Raw genomic sequence first — 26833 nt, forward strand, 5'->3', positions numbered from 1 at the left:
TCATTTCAGAGTGTAAGATATGTTCCAAAGCAGTGGTTTTGAAAGGCTGTTGGCTGTAGGTTTCCTGAGTGAAAGCAATTCCTTAAAGAACAATTGCTCCAACCATTGAAAACAACTCCTTTTGCAATGTAAATACTTATTGCAAAAGCATGATTTACTAATGTTTGAACTTGTTCCTTGGTTGCATCGCTGTGGCTTAGGGTGTTGGTTTGGTTCTGGTTGAATGATAGAAGCTGACTGGCTTCATGCCTGAGTCACATGATGTTATTTATGACAGTTGAAGAGCCCCATGGGAACTAGAGCCTCTCTGGCCCATCAGAGTGAAGGACTGATGGTTTTATTTTCAGATGGAGAGACTTTAAATTAGAATCAAGTAGTTTTGGTTTTAATGTTTGATCAGATTCTCATGTTGATATTGTGTGTTCATTTCACCAGAACCATTCCCTTGCATTTAATTGGAAACCCTGTAAGGTCCAACGCTTGGGTTTTTGGAGTGGATCAAACATTCAGTCATTCTTTGCCTATTTTTGAACAAAGTTCAGTTGTTTGGAAGAAGTGGACAACAAGATGCTTGAGTAAACAATCATCAACAGCAGCTTGACTGATGACAGTTTTTACCATGCCTTCCATTGACAACCAATTCAGTAGCATCATATCCGTGGTGTCCAAGATGGACAGCAATGACAAGACCATGTATAAAAACATCCTTGCAGTCTGGAGACACAATGGGACTTCTCTGCAGGGTTTAAGTTTGGTTGGAGGCAATGACAATTAAAGACTAAAAACGTAATTGCTGTTCCTGACAAACAGATCAAGGCTGTGTTTCCTCAGATCCTGATGAATCACATCCGCAGCTCTGACGGTTGGGGACAAACAGCTCCAGAGGAGCATGCAGCACTGCACCTGACTGAGCTGTGTGTCAGAGCTGAATAAAGATGAGACAATGAGGATGTAATCTAGGTTAGCTTGGTCTGAATCTGCTGAGTGAAGCTTTATATAAATTGGAAAGTTAGCCTTGTTTCCTCTTCAGCATTAGTATGAAACACACACACATGTTGACAGCTCTCTGTCTACATCTATCTCGTTTATCTCATCTTCTTCCTGTGCCCCTCTTCCTGCACTCACTGTGTCATTATCAGTTTTATTCACTTTTCAGGACATTTAGTCCATTCTGTTGCTCTTCTATGCATGCCCAGTACAATGTCTGGTGCAAAGTCCAGTGTATGTACCCAATGTGTGTACACATACACCCCCCACACACACACACACACACACACACACACACACACACACACACACACACACACACACACACACACACACACACACACACACACACACACACACACACACACACACACCTGCAGAGGACACAGACCACAGACTAAGCAAATATAATAAGGGTGGCTTTGACAACTTGCCAAGTGTAGGGTGCCAATGTTCTGACTGGACGCCCAGTCTGTTTCCTTTGCAATCTCACTGTAGAGTTAATATTGAAGAACTTCAATGTGTAATATTAACATGAGTAATCATGTTGTTGCAAATACAGCATCGTTAAAAGACTAAATTTATCATCAAGAGTAATGCTATAAATGTACTGGAGAGAAATAAAAATAGACATAGGAAAGTAAACACAAAAGGTTATCACAAGGCCATTGAATCAAAGTTCTTCTGAAGAAGAAGTGGTTTTGAAGGCTGAGTCATAGATACAGCGTTGTCACAGTCAAATCATCTGGATGTTATTTCTAGGGAGACTAGGCTGGGTAGGTTGACAGAGCCCTGCTTCCAGTCTAAATGCTAAGCTCAGTTAACCACATCCTGACCCTGACTTTGACTGTGAGGGCACTGTCAGCTTGCCACTCTGTGGTGACCTGCTTGATCTTATTAGTCAATGTGAATTGCTTATGTTATCTTTGGATTAGTCATTGCTTTGTATTTCTATTATGCTTCTCTAAAGGGAGAGTGGTATGTTGTTATCCCCTTTACTCGTTCTTCTGCCCTCTTGTTGCTGCTCTTTTGTAGGCTGTTTGTGAATTGATGGATTATCAGACTGCCATCAGTTATTTCTATTTATGTGGGTCTGTCTACGATACTGCAAATTGAAATTGGGGGGGGGGTCATTAGAGGGATCATAATCTGAAAAATTGGGAATCTGAAAATCGATTTGAGATGCAGTTTAGTAGTGTGTTCTAGTAATAGATCAGAAGTTAAATTTAATTAATTAATTTTAATATATAATTATTATTTAAATAACACAATTAAATAAATCGTGAAAGTATAAAAGGGCTTACAACATTGTGATGGAAGAATATAAGTGATTTCAAAAACTTTACACTTTTGCAGATTTTCGATAGATGGTGAGCACTTCTGTGGAAACTGCGCAGATACCCCCTTATGTCAATACACATAGAAACAACCATACATGCCCTGAATGCACTAGGTCTCTATTTTGTAGTTGTAAAGTTTCTGACTTTGTGATCATCATAGAGGTCACAACAGGTCATTTTATATAATGACATTAAGTTTTGAAAAATAGTCTAACTCCAATAAAATGGCTACTATGGGGACTGACATCTTCACACATGAGTCTCAGCTTTCCTGTCGAACCCAATTTATGCATGTCTGTTCATGCAGAAATCCTTTTAGAATAGGCAAAAATAACACCTTTATACTACATGCAAACAACTGCATGTTGACTAACGTAGTCTAAAAGTGGGCATGTCTAAACAGGAGACTCATGGGTACCTTAGAATTCAATTTCCTTCAGGAATCTTGTAGTGAGAAGTCAAGGGACTCTTCAAGAGGGGTTCACTCTCTAAGAACAGCCCCCTACAGCCTCTTAAAGACAGTGTGTCGGCCAGGTCTTAAAGCAATGTGTGTTAGTTATTTGGAAGGCTTTACTGTATCTTTAAAAAAGAATGAAACACAAAAGTAAACTGCAAAATATCATATTCACATGATATTTATGTTTTTGCTGGGTTGATTAAGATTTTGAGACTTGAGGTGTCACATACCAGACAAAAAGGTCTGCGATAGAGAAATTACCTCAAGTCCAGTTTGATAGAGATCAATAACAGATCTGTTTGAAGACTTCTCAGATTTTACAACCTCTGAAGAATTAGGATTGGCCACGAAGAGCCTTGACTGCTGTTGCATTGCAATGTGTGAGCTCTTTTCTAAAACAGCACACCATAATGTAGTGCACCTCTTTGATCTGTATGGAGTCAACTTGTCAGGTGTCTGTGCTGCAGTAGTGAGGTGTTACGGATCTTAGTTAAGACTAGGCCACCATCAGAAGTAGCCGGTGTCAGCTCAGCAGGGAGAGGAGGACCACACAGGAAGGAATCATGGCAGCTGACAATTCATACTGAATTTATGAACGGGACTGATTCAGCTTTCAATATTTCACAGTGACGGGTGGTTGAGACGTGTATGCTGGCCGGTTGAAGCTAAGTGTGTTTTTGTGAACCCTCAGGGTGTCATAGAAGTGGTGCTCAGACTCTCTGTGGTCCTGTCCCAGCATGCCTCTGTCAAAGCTGTCTGGTTCAACCACTTCTGTTTACAACCCTGCTATCTGTCATAATATACAGTATGACCTCGACTTAAAAAAAATTGTTTATTTGGAGATACATTTTTGTCTAAAATGCCCACTCAATTTTCAACATTGAATTAACAAAGGAGTTGTTACAGCTTGGGTAAGTGGCTGTCTGGCTCAATTAAAAACAACTTGTCCAAATAGAAATATTGATCCAAGCTTCTCTATTTGTCAGTTCAAGTATGATTTGTTTTCAAATGGTACAATTGTCAATGTACCACTAGAAAATTTGTTCTCTAATACGAATGTGTCATGTTTGTTTCTAGAAACAGTCATGTGTGCTTAATGATAAAAATATTATAGATCATAAAACATGATTTATAAAATATATGATTGTAATATAAAAAAATTATATTATATCGTACAACTGTAGAACTGAAGGAAAGACAACAATAAATTATTTTACACAAACATGTCACCATTCAAATAATCTTAAATGTGCTCTTGAGTGGGTAGAACACATCCCAAATCAGAAAACATTTGTGAATGTAAGAATCTTTTGAAAGCTGCTCAAGTGGGAAGATTTCTTCTTCAGAACGGTTGGTGAAGTAAATTGAAGAACTTTGGGTGTGTGGGAACATTGACAAAAAGAAGTCATATAATCAGATAGGTCGTAAACAAACCCTCAGGTTATTCAAACGCGTTTGGAAAATATATTAGGTGACCGGTTAAACTACTACCCAAACTCTTCAACTCAGATGTAACATGTTTTTTCTGAGCAATGGGGACCATGCTGGCGTTTATAACCCACAGGGGTTTAGATAATCTGATTGAACTCTTGGTTTGTTAACAACCTTTCAAATTGTAATGAACCAAAATAATCCATTAAGAGGGACACTTAGCCTTCTTTTCAGATTCATTATTAGTATTTAATTGACGTTGAAGTGTATGTCATTAGAATTCCAATGAATGGTCAATCACCCTTTATATCATATGTATTGAAACAGAAAGCAGCTTTTCTATGCTTGAGCACCAGGTAAAAAGTAAATTAATTAAGGCATAATAACAAAAGACAAATTAATTAAATTTAAATAAATTGGCTATATAATTCAGCCATAGTTTACATTGTATCCTCCATCCTAGGCCCAGTCAACTTCATGATTACAACTCATTAAGGCTGTGAATTAAGTGTCAGCCACTTGATATGTTTGTGTGTGGAGGAGATCCAGGTTTGGCCTTCAGAAGGCCAATGGCTACTCATTCATTGATGACGTTTCTCCCCTCAGATGTGATAGCTTGTGTGCATAAATATGTTTGTCTGTATGTGTAACCTTGACTCAATGCATTTGGACAAGTGATATGTCTTTGGCCCTATGCATAATCATTATTTGGGAATATACTGGATTAGTAGATTATTTGTCCTTTTTTCAAAAAACATGGTCACAATTAGTTGATTGAATAAATCTTAATTGGTTAAATTTAATGAATCTACATTTATAAACTTGTGCTGATATTGAAACACTTGATGTGTGTCTTAATTCTGTCTGTATGACAGATATGCATGGAAATCCTTATTTGTTATTCATGGGGAAATTAGATGATTAGCCTGACAGAGATAGTCAGGGATTTAAACCTGTTCAGAGCACCTTTGTTACACATGTATTTCAGCTTGAACTGTTGATAATTAGATTATTGTCTGAAAAAAGCCTGTTCGAATGGAGGTAAAGTGATGTTTTGTGGTTCCATAGTTCCCAGTAAATCCTCTTAGATCCAGGCCCTTTTGTCTAAACTGGAATGGTTCTGTTTTTAAATATTGATATGTATTGATATTTTTGTCTTATTTGGCTAAACTTCCATCCATCAACAAGAGTCTGCAGCAACACTAGTGGCTGAGCATAGATGAAGCATGCTCATATTCTCAAAATGACCATGCTAACATGCTGATGTTTAGCAGGTTATATTTACCATGTTCACCATTTTATTTTAGCGTGTAAGCAGGTTCACCTTTGCTAATACTAATTAGACCTAAATAAAAACAAGGTGGCTGATGGGAATGTCATTTCTGGAGGTATTTGGTCATAACCCAGAAGAATTTAACAGATATACATTTTTACCTTATGATGGCGCTGGATAAAAAGTCAGAGGATCACCAAAGTGGTTGGAAATCACACTTAGGGGTGCATGGATGCGCTACCAGATTTAATAGCAGCCTATCCAACAGTTGTTGGGACACTTCACAAAACATTGCATGTTTGCACTAGAAGAAGGTCATGGTCAGGATTTTCCCTCTGGGAATCATGGATGTTTTTGTACAATTTGGTGCCAACCCATCTAGTAGATGTTGAAATTTAAGGGGAAAAGTAAGGGGATCAGCAAAGTCAGGGGATTTGTCCTCTCTAAACCATATATATGTGTACCAAATTTAAATTTATCCAGTAGTTGTTGAGACATTACAGTCTGGGCCAAGTAGAAGACTGACATTGCCATCATTTAGAGCCATGTTGCTGGCATGCTAAAGGAACTTCATACTAAACAACTCTGTTTTCCAGACCTGCTTTTATTCTTGTTTTAGGAAATAACATCCAGCTAACCAAGCTGTTCACCGTACCATCATCACCATACATCAAAGATCTCTACTCTTTGGAGTTTTGATTTCAATCAACAGCTTAGTTGTAGAGCTGTCAGAACCTGTTATACCTGCAGCTTTTCACTTTCGGACTCTATAGAGGTGTGGCCGTAGTCAAGAGACATTCAGTAAGAAGAGTCTTCTCTATCCAACTGAAGGTTTTGTTCTATCTCAGTCAGTGTATGTGTGTGTGTGTGTGTGTGTGTGTGTGTTTTTGTGGAACCGATATGCTTAAAAACTCGTAAAAGTCTTAAATACTTTGTTCTCATTACCCCCTTACAGAGTAAAATATTAATCATGCGCTTTAGGTGAGTGTGTGTGTGTGTGTGTGTGTGTGTGTGTGTGTGTGTGTGTGTGTGTGTGTGTGTGTGTGTGTGTGTGTGTGTGTGTGTGTGTGTGTGCGTCTGTGTGTGACTCAACAGACAGAGTCATAGGGTTACACCTATGGGTGTGTATGTGTGAATGTGTTTGTGCTGTGGAGCTTAGCCTCACCCTACCCTACCCCCCTACAGCAAGCAGTTCAAGAGAACTATCATGTTGCTGTGAAAAAGCAAGTGTTCATTCCTTTGGGCCTTTTGTGCTACTTTCTCTCCGTTTCTGTGTTCATGTCACTGACTGAAGCAACATTCCTTAGTTTTCGCTGCCAGCCAAATCCTCTCCCAAACACAGGACTGGGGAATTCTCGAGGTGCAAAGAGACAGGAGTGCCCTCCTAATCAGTAAAGGCAATATGAAACTGATCGATATAAGACAACTCTGTCTTTACATAATAGTTGAAAACTCGAAGAATCATTCATAATGTTGACAGTCAAATTCAGAATCAGAATCAGAATCAGAATCAGAATCAGCTTTATTGGCTTTATTGGCCATGTATGCGTACTCATGGCATGGAATTTGACTCCTGTTACTTACGCTCACTAATACACAGAAACAGGCAAATAAACAAAGAAATCAAGGAGGTCAAAGAAGAAAAAAAAGGATAAATCAATGTTTGAATGATGTGTTGTTTTCTTATTTCTTAATGTCTATTCATTGTTTTTAAACAGTTGCAGGTCAAAATTATATTATTTTCAGAATTAGACTCCCGTGGTGACTGAATGGAATTGTTTCAGACTCCTGAAAACCAGACATTTGCAATAACTGAAGGGTATTGTTAATTTCAGAAGTCAAAGTTTATTTAAAGAAAGATGGATTCATTGTGACGTATTTGTGTACGACTAAACTGATATATGTTGTGCAGTGTCTGTTAGCTAAAGAATAAAGATCATAGTATATGTGTGATGGCAGATATGTATGTGTGTGTGTGTGTGTGTGTGTGTGTGTGTGTGTGTGTGTGTGTGTGTGTGTGTGTGTGTGTGTGTGTGTGTGTGTGTGTGTGTGTGTGCGTGTGCATGTGTGTGAATGTGAATGACAGTGTGCATGTTTATTGTGGATGGTGGACAGGCAAAAAGAGGTGATGAGTCAAATGTGTGCGGAATTTAAGAAGAAGTGTATTGCCAAATGGATTCCAGTCTGTAAAACCCATTTCAAAAAATGTTTTCCCTATGTAGTTGACTCTTTTCTGCCGAGTGCAAAAAGAAGTCTGATTGTATAGAAGTCTATGAGAAAATGACCATACTTCTAATTTGATTTCACTAGCAGGGACCACGCCACAATAATGATAGTTAAGTGATTTTATAATGAGAAGAATGATTGAATAATGTAAATGAGTAATGGCAGAGAAGGAGAGGATGAGGGTAGAGGTCCTGTGATCAGGCGAGTCCAGGTGTCTGACGTAGTCGGCGGGGGAGAGGGAGACTCAGGATTGAGGTTCCGTCTCGGGTTGAAGTAGGCCGAGCCAGCTATGGACCCCGGGTGGCGCCTGAAAAGAGGAGCGAAGGAGAGGAGGCGAGAGGGGAGAAGAGGGAATGGGTAAGGTGGGTCAGGAAGGAGGATGAATGGATGAGAGGGAGGGAAAGGGTGGGATCGAGAAGATGGAGACGAACAGTGCTTGATGGGATGACCAGGTATAAGTAGACTTGTCAAGTGATTAGAGGAGTGGTTGAGGCGTGGCCCTGCTCCCGAACCTTAGTTAACAAGTTAACTTAATTTATAACCAAGTAAAAATTGTAAACATGAGTTTTGGTCACAAACTCTAGTTTCAAGTTTTCTTCAATACAGCATGATGTTCATTTTAGTAAATTATGGTCCATTTAGAGTCAAATAGAACATAAACCAGAGAATGCATAAGAGCGGGCTTAATTTGATTGACAGTTCAATGCCGCTACCAGAGCCGTATACGCACGCAGTCCACAAACCAGTGGTTGAAGTCCCGATGACTATGTCCATTTTTTATATCCAGTCCATGGTGCTCTCTTAATCTTATTTTGAATGAGTTGCATGTGCACAGATTGTAAAGCCCTCTGAGGCAAATTTGTAATTTGTGATTCTGGGCTATACAAAATAAACTGAATTGAATTGAATTGAATGTTTGTGTGGGTGGAAATAGAGAAGATGTTTTTGCAGATTTGGTTGTTCTTTTGAAAGAAGGGAAATTGATGATTTTTGGATAGTGTTTTTTTTTTCTTGGAGAGATGTTGAACAGGTCTTCTGGTAATGGGGGGTGAACTGGGTGAAATGATTTAATATAAATTTTGGTCAGAAAAGAGGATTTAATCTTGAGAAAGATGTGATTCTCCCCAATGCCATGATTCTGAACCAAATAAGGAAACCAAGGTGTTTTATGTAAGATGTGTTTGGGGTGCATGATACCTTAACTCATCCATGATGAAAAATTAAGTGGTTTTCTTTTCACTAAAAAGTCAGGATTGTTCCAGATAGGAGTGTGTTAAGTAGGTGATATTGTGATGTTAGTTTTGGTGAAAGAGTTGAGGCAGTTATGGTAGGGTTTTTTTAAACATGGCGTGTGATGGAGCGGTTTATGAATGGTAAATCCACAAATATGTACTTCTTTACATAATGTTTGTTCTATGTCTGTCCAGGATTTGTCAGATTTAGTGGAATTTGTCCATTTGTGAATGTATTGTAGTTGATGGACAATGATGTAGGTTCCTGATTATTGTAAAGCAGCTAGCTTGATTCTAGGTGTCTTATTTTTTCAGTGGAATTTGGAAATGATTGATTCTAGGGATTAAAACCAGGAGGGAGGGGGGGCTTTATTGGGATTATTGAGAATAGGTAATTTATTATGGTAGTATGGTCATTCTGATTAAAGCAATTCTGCCAATGAGGGATGTTGGTAGATTCATCCACTGTTGAATGTTGTCCTCTACTGTTTTGAGAAGTGGGTTGAAGTTGAGATGGACGCTTACAACCTAGGTCAAATGTTGATTCCTGATATGAGTGGAAGGTATAATAGGTATAGACCAAACCATGATGTTTTTCCTAAACCTAACTAAGTGGTTTGACACCTTAACCTAACAACAACTGTTTTGGAGTAATGTTTTGGAGTTAGGTGACACACGACGACCCATAAAATGCGTAATAATGACAATGAAATCTCATACTATTAATTTATATGGCTACCGTGAGATTAATTGTTGTTGTACTCTATAACAACAACATAGCGTTCAATGTCATGAAACTTAACTCACAGTTCAGTGACATCTTGGCGACGGTATATGCGCGTGTGTGTGCATTTGTGTGTGTGTGTGTGTGTGTGTGTGTGTGTGTGTGTGTGTGTGTGTGTGTGTGTGTGTGTGTGTGTGTGTGTGTGTGTGTGTGTGTGTGTGTGTGTGTGTACACTTTGACTACCTGACATGCCCTCAGGTCATCAGGAAATGCATCCCTCTAAGTCCTGTCAAACTACACATACGCACACACAAATATTACTTAGGCCACACACTTGTGATACTGACCCGGACAGTGTAGCATACCTGATAGCGTGCACACACATCTAGCAGCCGAACAGGAAGCTCTTGAGAGTCTTAATGGAAGGTCTGCAGGAGAAAGTATTTACCATACACTTCCCAAAGAATAGATTTCAAGGCATCTTGAACACATTATGTCCTCCTCTTTTTCCTCCCTTGTTCCAGCCCTGACTTTTATTTATTCCTTTACTGACAGTAAGTACATGTTTTTTTTTTTACATTCCATTAATTTTTCCTTTCTTTTCCTTACTTTCTTCCTTCCCTTCTTCCCTCCCTTTTTTCGTTTTCTTTGTTTTTTATTATATTTTCAATCTGATCTCTACCTATTACTTTGTTTTCCGTGTTTTTTGTCTTCCATTTTGTTCAAATGATATTAAAGATTAATACATGAAATGATCATAGTCAAAAGAAGAGAATTCAATGAAATAATGTTGATATGTCACCTTCCCTCTCTCCTGCATCCGTCCTTCTCCCTCTGACTACCTGAATGAATGAACTAAGGAAGGACAAATGAGGGAGGCTACACACACACACACACACACACACACACACACACACACACACACACACACACACACACACACACACACACACACACACACACACACACACACACACACACAAACACACACACACTCTCTTCCCATAGACCCACTTCTGTTGCTAGGTTACTGCTGCCTCTTACCACACAGCCATTTCAGCCAATTGCATCACCTTGCATCACTGCTGGAGGTGGAGCCTCAGAGTGCTCCAGCGTGGAAGGAAGTGTCTCCTGTTTATCAGTGACATCATTTCCTCTTGCTGTCATATGGCAATATGCTCCTCCTCCTACACAGACACAGGTTATCTTCAGTCAGTGCTACTGCACTCAGCAGGTCGAAGACACAACCAATCGGTTGACTCAGTGACAGCATCACTGACACACGCATACACACCAAAATGTATTATTCTTCCAATCTCATTCAGTCATCACTATGTTGTTTTATTAGAAATGAGGGTTTATGTTTGAACATCGGATTAAACTGAAGCATCTGTACATCTTTTAGGTATGTTCCCATGCACTGCATTAGGGCAGGACAGTGTGATGTTAGGAGGAGGGCTCATTCACATGAGATTAAAAGGAAATTAGATCAAACTGAATTTGATCTCATCAAAAAGCTCTAAAGTGACAAAGTATTTCAGTTTGCTCTGTTCAGGGTTCCCATCTCAAAGGAAGTTCTGCATTTGGACTGAGTGCATAAACAATGAGTGATTCCATGTTTTAGTCTTGTACATACAGTAGGATGAACCCATACACTTCCTGGTTTAAGGACTACAAACTTGAGATGAAATGCCAATGGACCACATATGGAAATCAGGTCATCAGGACACTTACAGGAATCAATAAATAAATAATAGCAAGGTACAGCAAGTGAGGTTGAATCAAGGCTGTAATTCCCCCTACTCTTGACTTGGTATTTTTACGTCAGGTCTTTTGTAGAGGCTTTTAGCCACTTGGTGAATCAGTCAGAGAAAAAGCCAAAGCTAATGCTTACGAAATGTCAGTGAATGTGTCTTTGTCCAACTTGCAGTGTGCTCATGCTGCCCCCTTGTGATATATATATGAAATTGTTTTGGCTTACATATTCAATAACATTACAACATCGTTGATGCATTCATCCTGTACAACTGTGATTGTTATTAGTTTGTTATATTTAATGTTTTTGCATTTCATTGTATATTGGGTCACAGTAGCATTGGTCTAGACATACAAGGGTTTCCACTCATAAGTGACTAATGTACAAGCAGTGTCCATAGGGACATGTATGCTCATCTCTTTGTTAGCTGTCAGTTGTTCATGTTCGAAAGCCTGCTCATATATTTTGTATGTAATGTAAAATAGTTAGAGCCAACAGATGTTCCTAACCATTTTTACTCTTCTAACAAGAGACAGCCAGTGCCTTACAGAATACATGTTCAGGCCCTAACACCACGGTAACCAGTAGTGACCTGTGATCCCACTCATTGTCTCCTCTTCGTCCCACCTTTGTCCACCCCTGTGAGCTCTGCTGGGCCATCGTTGTCTCCTGTTATGTTAGAAGGTACAGTAGGTTTACGGTTGATATTTCTTTCCTTATTTTTATTAACTGTACTGCCTTTAAGAATGCATCATTACGTTTACTGTACTGCATGTCTGTTGGATACCTAAGGATTCATGTTTGGGTTGTTTAGTTAGTATCTGCATGTCCAATCTACTGTTCGGAGGTTCACCCTGTGATTTAGTTATTGCAACCAGTACCACCTCTGCAAACTAAAATGTTTTAAAACTCCACTGTGAACTAGTTGGAGTTTCAAAACATACTAAGAGATCTGTACGGATATATAAGGATCTAAGGGGTGCTGTGTGGAACGGTAACAGAATCAGTGAGTGTATCTTTGATGCCAACAGTTGACCAGGGAATTGTGCATGGATATGATTCAAGAATAATTCTGGTTTACCTCACACTAGTTTAGTCTATTCATTTTATTATAACATCGTACTCACCAAGGTAATTGCTGAGATCTGGGAACACGGTAGCATCGCTTAGAATAACTCGTGGCAAGAAGCATGAGCAGTCAGAAGTCAGATAGCTTGGAAACCAACCCTGCAGTTCAATAACATGAATCACTAATGAGCTACAAGGAGCGTTAAAATTTGTAAACCATTCAACATCAATTAGTCATTAGACTTTCAAACTGTCCTTCGCTGGCGTCCGTGACAATTTAGAGACACACTTCCTATTTGATCTTTGTTTGACCTCCAAATAAAGTGGTTTACCAATAATAATAAACCAGAATTACCTTGACATCTTTAATATCCTGCTTCTTAATTGCATGAGCAGATGAAGTTTCTGCCTTAAAGATGATGGGATGTTGAGAACGCTAAAAACAGTGATGTGTCTAAGACTGCCACTCATGTGTTGCCTCTCTGTGATTTGTCTCCCTCTGCAGGTGAGGTTGGAGAAGGAGGAGTGTGAGGATGGGGAATTGAAGGGTCCTGTTGTGTTTTGCATGCAGGCGCAACACGCTGGGACCAGGACATACTACTTTAGCACAGACAGCCATGGGGAACAGGAAGAGTGGATTAGAGCCATGAACGAGGCTGCAGAGGTCGACATTCAGCAAACACAGAGGTGCTGTTCACTCACAGGCTCATACACACACATGGACAATCTATTTGATTGGGCCTGTCCAATAGGTCCAGCCTTGGCAATATTGTATTGGCTAGTATGTGCTATTCATATCTAAAAGGTACTATGCATTTCATTTAGATAATTTGGTGTCTTCTGGTGGTGCTATCAGGAACAGCACTGTAATTGGCAAAAATGCACTCACTATGAGACAGGTTGTTTTATGGTATTTAAACCTGCATTATGTCTTCCGTTCATCATATGTCCACTTCTTTAAAGTGGCCCTATTATGCTTTTCCACTTTTTCCCTCTTCTTTAGTGTGTTATATATATTTTTGTACATGTAAAAGGTCCGTAGAGTGTAAAACCTGAGGTCCACGCGTAAAAGGAGTTACCCACCCCTCAGAATCACTGCTCCTGAGCTGCCTGAAACGGCTCGATTGAATTATCTCCTTCACTTCCGTAACTTGATGAGGTCACAATGTAACAGAAGTCAGGTAAAACTCTCCAGCTAGTTTGGCCCGCACTCAAATATAAAATAAAAAGATAGAAATATAGCTCACAGCTACCATGGTGTAGTTGTTAAGATAGCAGTCTGTCACCCTGGAGATCTGGGTTCAAACCCTTTTGTGAGCTTTTTTTAAATGTGAAACGTTGACCAATCACAACAGAGTGCGCTAGCTGACCAATCAGAGCAGATTTTGCTTTCTGGAGGGAGGAGCAAGCGCTACAACGGAGCATTTCAGAGAGAGGGTGAGATGAGGGGCTGCAGGACAGCCAGGATGACAAAAACAAGGCAGATTATGAGCATTAACGCATGTAAACATGTTGTAACTGTAACTTGAGATAAAATATGCACCCGGAAAATAGCATTATATGGCCTGTTTAAACAATTTCAGCAGCAACGGTTCTTAACAGTTACAAGCTAAACACTGTGGAGGGTTACTTGACTAGGAAACAAATGTTCTACTTGGTCTACATTGATGAATTTCATGCTCAAGAAATAAAACGTATATTATGAAAACATCAAATTGTTACTAGTAAAAAGCATGTCACAAACTCCAGAACAAAGATATCAAGCCATTTGGCTCTGTTGCATGGTGCACATGCTGCCAAAGGTAATGAACCCATGTATAACAACCAAAACAATCTGTCCTTAATGTTTTAGAAAGTCAGCAATAAGTAACAGTATCCTCTACTCTAACCTAGGCCATGTTTGAGAACTGGCTTCGATAAAGCACTGCTGAAGATGCAAATAAGTACAGCTTTACTTTTCAGTTAGTATAAGTGGATTTGCCTCTTAGCTCTGTGTTTCGCTTATGATGGAGGTGAACCTGACCAGACCAAAGATAATAAGCAACAATGGATCATTTTTTTTGTTGGCCTGGAAAAATTGGTTATTGCCATAAATACAATGTTTAAAGGAGAAATGCATAAAAATGTTTGCCTGAAGTTGAGATTTTCCAGAATTACATTTTATTTCTATCCTCACAGCTTTTTTTTTCCTCCACATATATAGAATGAACACCATAGCGGATATCAACCACACCATGGTGACCAAGGCACCTAACCGACAAACACAGCACCCCCCTTACACACAAACACACAATGACACTCACAGTGAAATTAACCCTAAAATCAATGGGGTCAACAGCCTTGAGACGCCCACCGCCTCCAGCCCTTGCTCTGATCAAGCGGGAAAAAATACTGATGGAAGACGAGGAGAAAGTGGAGGAGAAGGTGAAGATGAAGGGGAGAACCTGCTCCTGACCACGCCTCTCACCTAAGTCACCATCCAAAAGGTTGGGGCAACTATGGCCCTCGCAACACCATGCCCAACAACAGCAATAGAAAACCCCCTTCATCAAGGAATCACAGTCGACATTGTGCCCCCCAGGAACACCCAGAGGGGGGTGTTGGCCCATCAAATGACAGCAGGGAGCAGCAGGATAATGTGATGCTGAGGAGGGGCTTTGTGCCCAGGACGGCTCCAGAGAGGGTGGCCCAGAGGAAGAGCTCCATGGCCCAGTTGCAAAAGTGGGTCAACCAGCGGCGGGGCATGGCCTCCCAGGAGGACATCAACAGGTAGATCAGTGGAGAAGAGGAGAAATATGACATACGTCTCTCTTTTCACGTCTTTTTCAGTGTAGTATTTGCATTTAGCTTAAGGATGATTCTTAGGTGGTCATGGGCATACTTTAACAAACTGATGGTGCTGCTGTATTATTGTTCGTCATTTACAATGAATTTACACTGGCATAATGCGTGTAGGTGTCCCCCTCATTTGTGTTCATTATTTTCATAGTATGCAGTAACACTGAGAAATCAAAGTAGGACTGCACTTCCACTGCCTAAGACTCAGAAACGTATTTCCAGCAAATTCAAAATTCTTGTGTACAGTGTTTAGTTAGTTAAGTGGCTTAATCTATGAGTGGAATGTGTATATTTATTCAAGGGGAAATGTGTTATAGATTATAATAAGAAGGTCTTATCAAGGTGAGGTGTGTGTTATAATACAGCTGGCCTCCCTGACATGCATTCATTTCATTCTTTATTTTAGCTTTTCCTTCATCAGCTAAATTATGAGGCTACACTGTATTAAAAAAAAAAAATCTACTGCTGCTGGTTTAAACACCCTCAATTATTACCGTCTTGTTTTTTTAATTCCAGCCCATCTTGTTACTACCCAGTGAACAGCGGGGTCTCTGGTGACTACTATGGCTACCCAGGTGGCCCCCCATATTTGGAGGAGTACCCCCTGCGACCTGACAGTATCTGCTCAGTCTCTGCTGTCGGGGGATACGACCGACGATGGACAGTCGAAGAGAAGCGTCACTCACTGAGAGACCGACCCCATCAGCTGTATGGACCAATGCCCAGGGATCTATGGGGGCCAACTTGCTATGGCGGAATGGAAACATCCATGAGACGTCTGTCCATCCAGCCACGCTCCAGGTCTGTGCCCAGGTCACCATCGTCATCATCAGGGGGACCCTACTCACCGGTGCCACCCAACTTTGCCTCGCCGGCTCGATCTCCATCTGCCCGCTTTGACCGGTTTCCAGGGAGAATGAGGGACGACCTGATCTATGCTGATCCATCCGTCTACAGCCTGAGGAGGTCCCTCAGCTCACCGAAGGTAAAACGAGCTTTCGTGTTTAACCAACACCTCAACTTGACAACAACAGACCACAGCACAACAAAAGACTCACTTATTAAGATTTTTGGTTCTAAAATGTATGACACTTGCCTACCCTTTACATGCGAACCCCACAGTATATAACGCAGCACACACCGCTGTCTACTTTAGTTTTTCTCTTGAACAGCAGTTTCCAACTGTGGCTCATGTCTACATTTGGATTCGCAACTTCAAGAACTTAGTCAGTGCCTCATCGCTGGAACAGATCATTACAATGCCTGCTTCTGCTTCGAGCGCCTCAGCGCAGACCACGCAGAGAGCAGTGTTCAGCCTGTCCATCCTGCCCGGCCTCCATCCCGTCATCCCTGCTGAGACCCCAGCTCTGTCTGCATAGGATGACAACAATATGTCATTGGTGTCCGATACGTCACCATCCTGAGGTGAATACCCACCGCCAACATCCCTCCACCAACTTCCCCCTAGTGTTGCCAAATCCGCCTCATTTGGCAACACTAGGGGGAAGTTGGTGGCGTGTTGATCTTCAGGCAGCTTTCATTTGCCACCTCTACCAGCCATTGGCAGTATGTCGAAGCATCCTGGCAGCAGCCGTTGATGACGAGAACCCCAGTTGGAGGTCTGGTGTATTTTCTCAGGGTGCAGGGTTGCCTGAAGACATCTAACCCGGTGTACCCCAGTGTTTACAGGCGCTTCACTGCCCACCTGCTTCCATATTCAGCTGGCAGGGTAGAGAGCTGGAAGCCTCTACCACCAATACTGCGTGACACAGAGACATTGGAATATTTTGACAAATCTCAGGATGCCTAGGCATACTTTTCGCTGTAGCGGCTTAGGTTTTCAAGTCAGGATCAGAGGGGTGTGTATATTAGCAGACAGCGGTGTGTGCTGCCTTTTATACTCTGGGGTCTGCATGTATTCATGTATGCACGTCCTGATTGCCCGGCTAATCATTTGAGCAAGTTTGAAAAGGACAAAAGTTCCACTCCTGCATTATTGTAATGTAAGGTGGTAGATCACAAATTACTGGAAATGTTAATAACGCCTCTCTGCAAGAGAAGGCCAACTAACCTTATTATACAAGAAACAATGGTGAGTATGATATATATATATGCTGTAACCATATTAATCTTACTCCGCTCTAACAACTTTCATTCATTCTTGCCTTCATTCCTACCTTCCTTCTATGCTTGCCTTCCCTCCCTCCTTCAGTATGACTACCCTGGTGATAGGAGGTCCTTAAGCCAAGGATTATACCACTACAACTACCCTGTATCCCCTTCCATCCGCAATAAAATGGTATGTGCCGCTAATGTGCTGTAAAACATATCCATCTACTGCATTAGATGCATAGTCATACACAGACCTTGTGATAGGCACAGATTACAGTAATTATGGCATTTAATTCCGTGGTATGTGTTGATTTTCTTTGGGCTTTCTTCTGCACATCTGTCCTTTGTATATCTGCACTAACCCTGTACTCATCACTCCCTGGACCCTTTCTATCCTCTACTCCTCTCTGCTGTCCTATCTCTAACTCGGTACCGGGACGGCTCTTGTGTGCATAGGTGCATGAGTCTACTTGTGTATGTGTGTGAGTTTACCATAAGATCAGAGAAAGATGACTTAATGGCAGACAGATCCAACCACCGTGTCACTCATGATAATGGAATTTAAGGCTTCCTAGCAGTCCCATGAAGTTCAGTAAGCATTAAGCCACTTGATTAAAGAGGAAATGTGACAGCATACATAACGTTACATCTTTAATTATGATGATAAAAAACATTGCCATTTCCTTCCACATTCAACAGAAATACTTAAATACTTAGGTCACAAATATACAACTAACCATCTCCATGAAAACTGATCAAACTCTGATCTGCAGGGCAAGATTTTGTAAGACTAATGGAGCCCAATAAAGGTAATAAACTAGCAACGGTGACTTGAGATTAGATTTTTTTTGCCAGTAAGACTCAAGAACACTGAAATGAATTGGTTATAGTCAGAGATTGGAATCGATTTAATTCTGTTTACACTGTTGCAGTTAATCATTGCCCAGGGGCTGTGAACCTTTAGTGTAATTGACAGATTGGTTGTAGAGCTTTGCTTTGCTTTGCTACTTTCTCACCAGCAAGCCTTCTATCTGTACAGTATGTGTTTGTGTTATTTCCATGTGTGTTGCTGTTGCTGCTGCTTGGCTCAGGAGGACATATTAGACCTTCAGCTCCAGCGCAACCTTGATTACTTAGACCAACAGGTAAGAATATGAACACACAGTATTATTTCCCATTATATATTTTACATGCTGTGTTTCACAGTCAATGTTGACATTGTCAGTGCCTGAGGTTCCTTCCCTACAGTCTCATTCCCTATGTTTCTTCTTTCCATAAAAAAGATCCTTGACTGTAAAGTAGCTTTAAAAAATATTATTAGCCTACCCTACCACATTTTCGGTATTGTTCCAGTTAAACAAGCTTGTTGTCAGGTCTCTATAATCTGAGCTGAATCTTCAGGTGCTCGAGGAAAGATGCTTAATTGGCACAGTTACCCGAATGTTGGAGCGCTCATCCTCAACAGCAAAGCTACAAGTAAGAGAGGAGAGCACCACAGGGAGGCAGGCTTCAGCCAGCAGCACTACATCATAGCAACTAGTTATTCCATTTTCCAGCTGGACTTTCTTGTGAATTGCTTTTTTGACGTAGGAACTAATAGGGGAACCTTTAAGCCAGTGTTGGCTAGTCCAGTCATGTTTTTTTTTAATCAATTTAGTAACAGACAAAGGCCTGTATAGACAGCTACCCAAGCCTGCCTCTCTTTTCTTCAGTCCTTGTGTCGTCCGCATGTGGTCCATACTGTCACTCACAGTCAAACACATTTATGGTGATATTCTTCTCCATCATTCCATCAGAAGATCACATATACTTTTTGCTTCTGTTTGGTTGTAAGGGTCTGTAATGGTCTTTGTGAAAAAAATGTATTCATCTGCCCACATCTGCAACGGTCCATATGGACTTCTTTTTGTGTGGACCGTGCAGAAAAGTTGTGCAGAATGCACATGTGAACACCAATGCAGACTCTTAATGTAGTATAAATAGAACTGTTTGCATGTCTGAATGTCAATGCATACAATCTCTGCAGTCATATGTTTGTAAAGTTTGTGTCATATAAACCCTCTCTGACACTTCAGCTTCACTAGTACTGTTGACCATGGATAACACTTTTCCCTGAGTTTTTCCTCTCAGGTAGCACGTCATAATAATCCTTCTGAGGACTGATAGATCATAAACCCTAAGCTCAATCATCTCTGACCTAAACCTTCTGGTGACCATACAAAAAAGTACTCTCATCTGTAATGAAAAGGCATTAAAATTGTGACTATATTTCCATTCATTGACAATTTATTGTCATAACTTTGATAAATGAAACATAAAAGCGGCAGCATTGGTGCTTGTGAAAATTATACTTAGTCTTTGAGTTAGAAGCCTTGGTAGGTTTCAAACAAGCTAGGTCATACAAATTGTTTTCGGGATGGAAGGTTATTGGCATGTGTCATAGCTTCTTCCTGACTGCATCACACTGTGTCTTTATTGACATGTTGAATCGTACACATTATGAATCATGACATATTTCAGCTTAGTTATTTTGGCCCCATCTAGCTAATGGCAGATGTTACATGATGTATTTTTTGTGGAAACCTAATCACTTGCAATCTGCTGCATAAACTATGAACACCGAGCCAGGAAAATAATTACTACAAGCTCATTTCAAATAACAGTTTCTTTGTTGGCAGATTAATGATTTCTTTGTGAACAAAGAAATGTTGATCTTGGTGACTTTCTGAATGAATGAAGCTTTAAGTTCTTCTGAATTGAGAACATAATGTTAACATTTAACTGATGCTTTCCTCCTATTGGTGTAGTAAGTGTCTGTACTGTTTGATTGATTTTAATCATCCAGACCATTTGTTCAATGTTTGCTCTCACAGGTGCCTCCTTTTCATGATGTCTACAGCAGAGAGTTACATCCTACACTGAAGCTCAATGAGATTGAAACCAGTGTAAGAGACACTTCAATGCATGCACAAAGCAAAAATACAAGCACATCGAAACCCTTTAAATCAGTTTTTTAAATAAACTACATGGCCAAAAGTATGGCCCTGTCTATAATATTCAATATAGTGTTCTTCTTACTTTATAGCAAGAGTTTGTGCTTGGCTCGTTCCTGACTGGACATGACAATGCCATTGTATACAAAGCCAGCTCCATTACCAAAAGTTTTTTCACGTTTCTGTGGAGAACTTTACTGGCCTGCCCAGGGCCCAAAGCTGAACCCCATCCAACACCTTTTGGATGAACTGGAAAGCTGACTATGACCAAGGCCCTGTTGCCCAACATCTGTGTTCAACCTCAATAATTATGTTGTGGCTGAAACCAGAAGAGTGGAGACTGTAACAACAGTGGATTAAAAACGACACATTCAGTTATCACATATAGGTTTAATGTCCTAGTGTCCATATGCTTTGGGACCTATACTGTAAGCATTTACTTACACAGATACTCTTTATCTTTGTTTTGTTTTTTGTCACTGGATACTGCAAAATATATGTGGTAACCATCCATTGTTGGTCTGACACAGAAACTCCTGGGTCGACTGTGTGAGCAGAACCAAATTTGGAAAGACCATGAGGCTATTGTCCACAGACTGCGAATGGAAAAGGTACATCATTTTTTCACAGTATTTTACCATGTGTTTAAAGAATGTTTTGGATTGTAAAGCTAAACTAATTTGTGTTGATCTAATAAAAATGATGAAGTTCTGTTCTTCTAACCTACTGTATGCTGGTCATTCAACATACAGTAGTTTGTGGTAACATTCCCATTCATTGCTTTATGTCAACAGTAACCCAACAACTAACCCTAACCCAACAAAATAAATGTACCTTTACACTTTCAATCCAGAAACCTTGAGCACCTGTGTTTAAATAAACTCTTGTTATGTCCTAACATTACAAACTATGATAATAGAACCATGATTAGCTCGTTTAAACGCAACTTGTTTAATAATCTGGAATATGTCATTGAGACTCAAAGTGTTGAGCTGATTTACTGCCGCTGTTATTCAAGTTTAGGAAAAATGGCAGGACAGCCAATTTCAAATAAGCTCTTCTTTTCTTTCTTCCTTTCTATTACTGTTCCTAGGACGGCCTTGAGGAAGCACTGGTGGCAACTCATCAGGAGATGGAGCTGTACCATAACCAACCTTTGGCCCTGGAAAAGCTGCGATTCAAAAAAGAAACTCTGCAGAACCAGCTCATCAACATCAGAGGGGAGCTCTCCCAGGCCTCTAGTGTAAGACACTGCATAATATATTCAGTATAAAGCTAGCTGCAATGTTAAAAGATGACCTGCTGTCTTTACAAATGTGGTTTTACTCAGGCTGAGTTGTTAATTCCTGCACACATAACCCGATGCTTTAAGAAGAGTCTATCTACAGTCTGGAAGGCTACAGGGCACGCTCATTAACTTCATGACACGCCTACTTTTCTACACGACATACTGTCATATAACTTGTGATTCACATAATTATTTCAGCCCAACCATGATGTTTTCCTAACCATGCAGGTTTTGTGCCTAAACCTAAAAAAAAGAGTTTTGGCGCCTTTAAGTTTTGCTGCCTAATCCTAACTGAATTGGGATAGTTTCAAGGGGCTTGGCATGTAGTACTGTGGACCTGCAGACAGACCTTCTTAGATGCTTTGGCAGAGTTTTAGCTTAAAAAATATAAAGTACACCAGACGGGGAAGTGCACATGCACAGACTTAATGTGGTACTGGCTTTAGAAACATCATGGCATCAGAAGTAGAGTTAAGGAGAGCTGTCCAAGAAGTTGTTCAGTGTGTGGAGGAAAATATTGAACTGGACTATGTTTTGAGATGGTAGAAGATGTCATGGAGATATCTGCACTGACTAATACAGACGTCAATAAGGTTGTGTTGCCAATCTAGAAGAGGTAAGTGCTTAGCCTCAAGCTTGGTAAAGTGGGAAAGATATTCACAGATTTGGACTTCCCGGTACAATAACTCGTAAGCAAAAAGTTGTTAAAACACAAAAGATGCTTTTTTGAAACTCTTTGTTTCATGTCGGGGAATATCTACTGGGGAAGAAAATCCAAATAAAATTTGAATGTATTGGTCAGTGCAAATATTTGCCCAAGAAACCCTATGACATCCTGTAACATCCTCAAAACATACTCCGCTAACACACCACATTCCGACTGTGCAAGGCCGTGTCACTTTTCCTTCTGCTGTTTGTGCTGCTGTTTGAAGTATTCAACTAGGTCTACAGCGGGTAAAATAAGTATTGAACACATCACCATTTTTCTCAGTAAATATATTTCTAAAGGTGCTATTGACATGAAATTTTCACCAGATGTCGGTAACAGATGTCTTGGCTTTCCATGCCTTTTTGCACCTCCCTTTCTTCATGTGTTCAATACTTTTTCCCTGTGTCATTCCATTTTATTACACATAACTTAATTTCTGAACTTATTTGTTTGGTTTTCTTTGTATGTATGGATTACTTGGGTTGTTACCGACATCTTCATGTCAATAGCACCTTTAGAAATATATTTACTGAGAAAAATGGTGACGTGTTCAATACTTATTTTACCCGCTATATCTGCAGGTCCACAGTAATTCATTATGCAGTCCTGTCAGGTTTTACGCACCAAAATGTTTGGGTGCCAAAAGTACTTTGTTAGGAAATCAGCGTGGTTTGGGCTAAAATAAGTATGAGATTCACAAGTTATCTCAGGGGGCGTGTCGTATAGTGAAGTGGGCGTGTTGGGAAGCCTGCTAGACTAAAGAGATCGACCTTTCTTAAACGATCGGTTCACATGTTCAGGAATTGACTAGCCACGCCCAAAGACAGTTGCTAGCTTGGCCCTCTAATATTCAGCAAAGCTTTACATAAAAAGACAAAGCAATAAGATAAATAATACAAAATTAAATGGATAAAATAAATAAATAATGTGATATGAAAATAAATACATATTTATAAAAAACATTAACATATATTTTTCAAAAATAGTCAGCTGTATATTTGTAATTTATATGCAAACAAATATATATATATATATTTATACTTTGTATCTATTAAAATTATATCAATAAATATACAAAAACATATATGATATATTTAGTTTTTTGTACATGTTTTCCACAGTAATATTTTCATTTATTTTTCTCTCTAATTCTCTAAAATTCCTAAAAGTTTTATTAACTGATTTATTCTTTTATTTACTCCTCTTTATATTTCCACATTTCTTTTCTTCTACCTTTACAGATCTATTCTTTATTATCGCAATCCTATGACTCCATAAGTATAATCTACATTTCAGATGCTGTGTTTACCAGCATTGCCATATTTGCGGATGTAAGCAATACATTTTGGTGACAAAAGTGTTCTGATAGCTGAGGAGAAAGATGGCCCTAATACAAAACATTATCCAGGTTGGATTTCATTAAACAATTTAAATGGATCTCAGTTTTTAATATAAACCCAATTTATTCCGAGGGTAAAAGCCATTCATATCAGTGGGGTATGTTAGTGTTTTTTTGTATGTTTTTTTTAATCAGGCATAATTTTTGTTAGCCACATATGTAAGAGACATTCTCTGGGAAACATTTCATTCATTTGTATATTTCTTAGGCTTTAACCACTACTCGTATGGAGTTTGAAGCACTAGAGGATGAGGCCAACGCCATCCATGGAGATCTATGGGAGCAGCTTAATGCAGGAGGGCAGGTAAAGGGTCATACAGTCATAAGATCTGTTTATCTTTAAAGTCCAGCTGTAATTTATTTTGGAAATGGAAGGCTTGGTTCCAAAAGAAGATTACGATTTTGGATTTACTGTGTTTAGCAAGAAACTTAAGCATACGAACTATAGAGAAACTTCTTAACATAATTAATACATAGTTCTTTATTATTTGCTTTCAAAAGCTATAATCAACCTTATCAGTAACCCGTGGAATTTTTATTATGTTCAACATCTCTTTCTCTCAAATCTAGAGATCCCCGAGGAGGTTTTGTTTTCTAAGACTACAGCCCTCCAAATGTTTCCTAACAGTGCTGGACTTATGACGTACTGATAGTGATGGCCTGGTACAGCCATTATTTGTCTGAAGTAAATATGGGATAGGAAAGCAAGGTCAACAGTACTCTTTAGGAAAGACCCAAATACAATGTAAACGTGTATTCAAATCAATAGTACATACCTTGGTCATGGTACATTCTAGGTACCCCAGGGAGTGCAAAAGGTTACTATGAATGTGATTGTGAACTAATTAGGGTGTATATAATTATTTGTTCCACGTGCATACTGAACAGAACAATGGTTTAGGACAAATACGGGTACTGTTACACTCCCAGTATGAAATAATCCACAAGACATCTAAAATATTGTTATGTTAAAATCATACGTATATACCTTGGGTTTCAATATTTCCTTCAATTTTCAGTTTTAGTTTTAATGAAGTATTAGTAGTAAGTACGGTATATGCAATACTGTCATGAGGTTTGGTAAAAGACCCTTTTCCTAATGTATATGTCTAACGGGTCATTCCCCTATTAAAAATATATAAAGTTGGCTTACCTCTAGTGGTATCCAGCCCTGTGATTAGTTGTTGTTTCTTTTGTCAAATTCATCAAATATCTGTCACTGTGATTTTTCTGCCCACACAACAATATAACTTAATGGAATGGAACTTGTCTGGGTACTTACATAATTGAATAAATATTTTTTTTCTAACAGCAACATTTCCTTCCAGAAACAATTTCCTTGTTAGGGGCTGTTTCTTCAATAGAGAATAGTTTACCTTCCCTCTCTCATACTAGTTTGTCTGTTTTTGTGATTTTTGCAGAGTGAACTGGTTCATAGGCACATCCAGAAAGAGTTTTGGAGAGTCCAGGATGTATTAGAAGGACTGCACAAGAATAACTCATCCAGAGGCACTGACACAGCCAAGCACAGAGGTAACACAGCGATGCTCGAAAAACAATCACGTTAAGTGGGAATACCAGTGTCTCTATCATGTAAATTCTAATGACTCTATCCCTGCCCCTCCCCCCACCCCCCTCTCTTTCTCTTGCACAGTGGCCAGTGGTGCATCAGGCTCCTTTAGCACCAATAGTCCAGCCAGTCCCCTGAGCTCAGTAAGCTTCACCAGCCCACTCAGCCCCTTCTCCCCAGTGCCCGGCTCCCAGGTCTCCCCCACCAAACAGCTGGGCCCGGAGGTAAGCACCGGACACACCCAGCTGGGGACCAACCCCAATCCATATCCTTGCACAGGCCCATGCTCCAACTCTAGAACCAACCCTGAAGTTCATATAAAATCAAGCCCTAAACCCCGTCCCAAGTCATGTATAGTGCCTCATTTCAAAGCAGAACCGAAGCCTAGGTGTAGACCCAAAAGCTATAGGGAACATGACACAAGCCTTCATGCAGAAAATATAAACAACTATGGTAGTGAAACACATGAAAACACATTTCCTCAGCTTTCCCTAGCTTTCCAACACCTTGGGGAGTCCTTAAGTAAATTAGACACTGTGATAGAGGAATCAGACAAAAGCGTCATCAGCAGAACCAAGACAAACTTTGACCAAGCTATAAATCAAGCCAAACACACCAATCAACATTCATGCACACCCCAAACCCACTCTGACCATCAGGAAGTTAGTTGGTTAACCTCAAATGTTTGCAGCCAAGAAGTAAAGATTGGCCTCAGAAAAGATGTCTATCCAGACTCCCACTCATATCAGTTATCAGCAGGATACCAGGGTGGCCTCAGAAACCTGACCCCCAAAAAATGCTTTTCTATGCCTGATTACCAGATCCTGTTTCTCCAGGACTCCTATCGGACTGATGTTTTATCATTACGCCACAGCCCAGATCTATTAACATCTTCAGTCTCTTGCTTAAGAGGTGCTAGCCATGAAACCCAACTCCATCATCAGCTAGCTTCTCTATCATCATGTCATGCTGGAGCAGGTGCTAGGCCACTTTCTTACCCCAACAATCAAGAGGGTAAGGTTGGGCTGAGCATTGCTCCAGCTGTAACAAAGTCGGAATCACCCAGTAATCACTCAGGTGAATTATTCATGCAGACTCATCTTTAAAGAAAGGGATATGCACCATGTCATAGTCAATTCTGATGATCACATTCAATCTGTTGGGTATTGTAATATTGAAAATAAATGGACAATAATTTCCCTAATATTATAAACATTTAATTGTATATTGCAAAAGGTAATCATGACATTCTTTTTGTCCCCACTTAGGAAAAACATTGGCGCTGTAATTGCCTTTGCAGACAGAACTTATCCAACCTTTCACTTGTCAGAGCGTATCTTTTAACTGCTTTACACGGATCTCATGGATCAGAGAGTATGTGCACGCATCCCTGATTTATGTTCTTTGGCACAGATGGGCTTCGGTCTAAA

The 26833-nt window shown here is 39.9% G+C and overlaps 1 protein-coding gene across 1 annotated transcript in view; it reads left to right on the plus strand.

Moving 5' to 3' along the window:
* plekha6 (pleckstrin homology domain containing, family A member 6) overlaps window positions 1–26833 on the plus strand; it is a 59555-nt gene that overhangs the window by 18451 nt on the left and 14271 nt on the right. The window contains 12 exon segments of the mRNA XM_054617766.1: window positions 13000–13181; window positions 14698–14927; window positions 14930–15263; window positions 15849–16317; window positions 17545–17631; window positions 18536–18589; window positions 20318–20389; window positions 20968–21048; window positions 21531–21680; window positions 24042–24137; window positions 25255–25366; window positions 25488–25627. Of these exon segments, the coding sequence (XP_054473741.1) occupies window positions 13000–13181; window positions 14698–14927; window positions 14930–15263; window positions 15849–16317; window positions 17545–17631; window positions 18536–18589; window positions 20318–20389; window positions 20968–21048; window positions 21531–21680; window positions 24042–24137; window positions 25255–25366; window positions 25488–25627 (2007 nt within the window).

Source organism: Anoplopoma fimbria, chromosome 17, assembly GCF_027596085.1.
Source record: "Anoplopoma fimbria isolate UVic2021 breed Golden Eagle Sablefish chromosome 17, Afim_UVic_2022, whole genome shotgun sequence".
Classification (NCBI taxonomy): Eukaryota; Metazoa; Chordata; class Actinopteri; order Perciformes; family Anoplopomatidae; genus Anoplopoma; species Anoplopoma fimbria.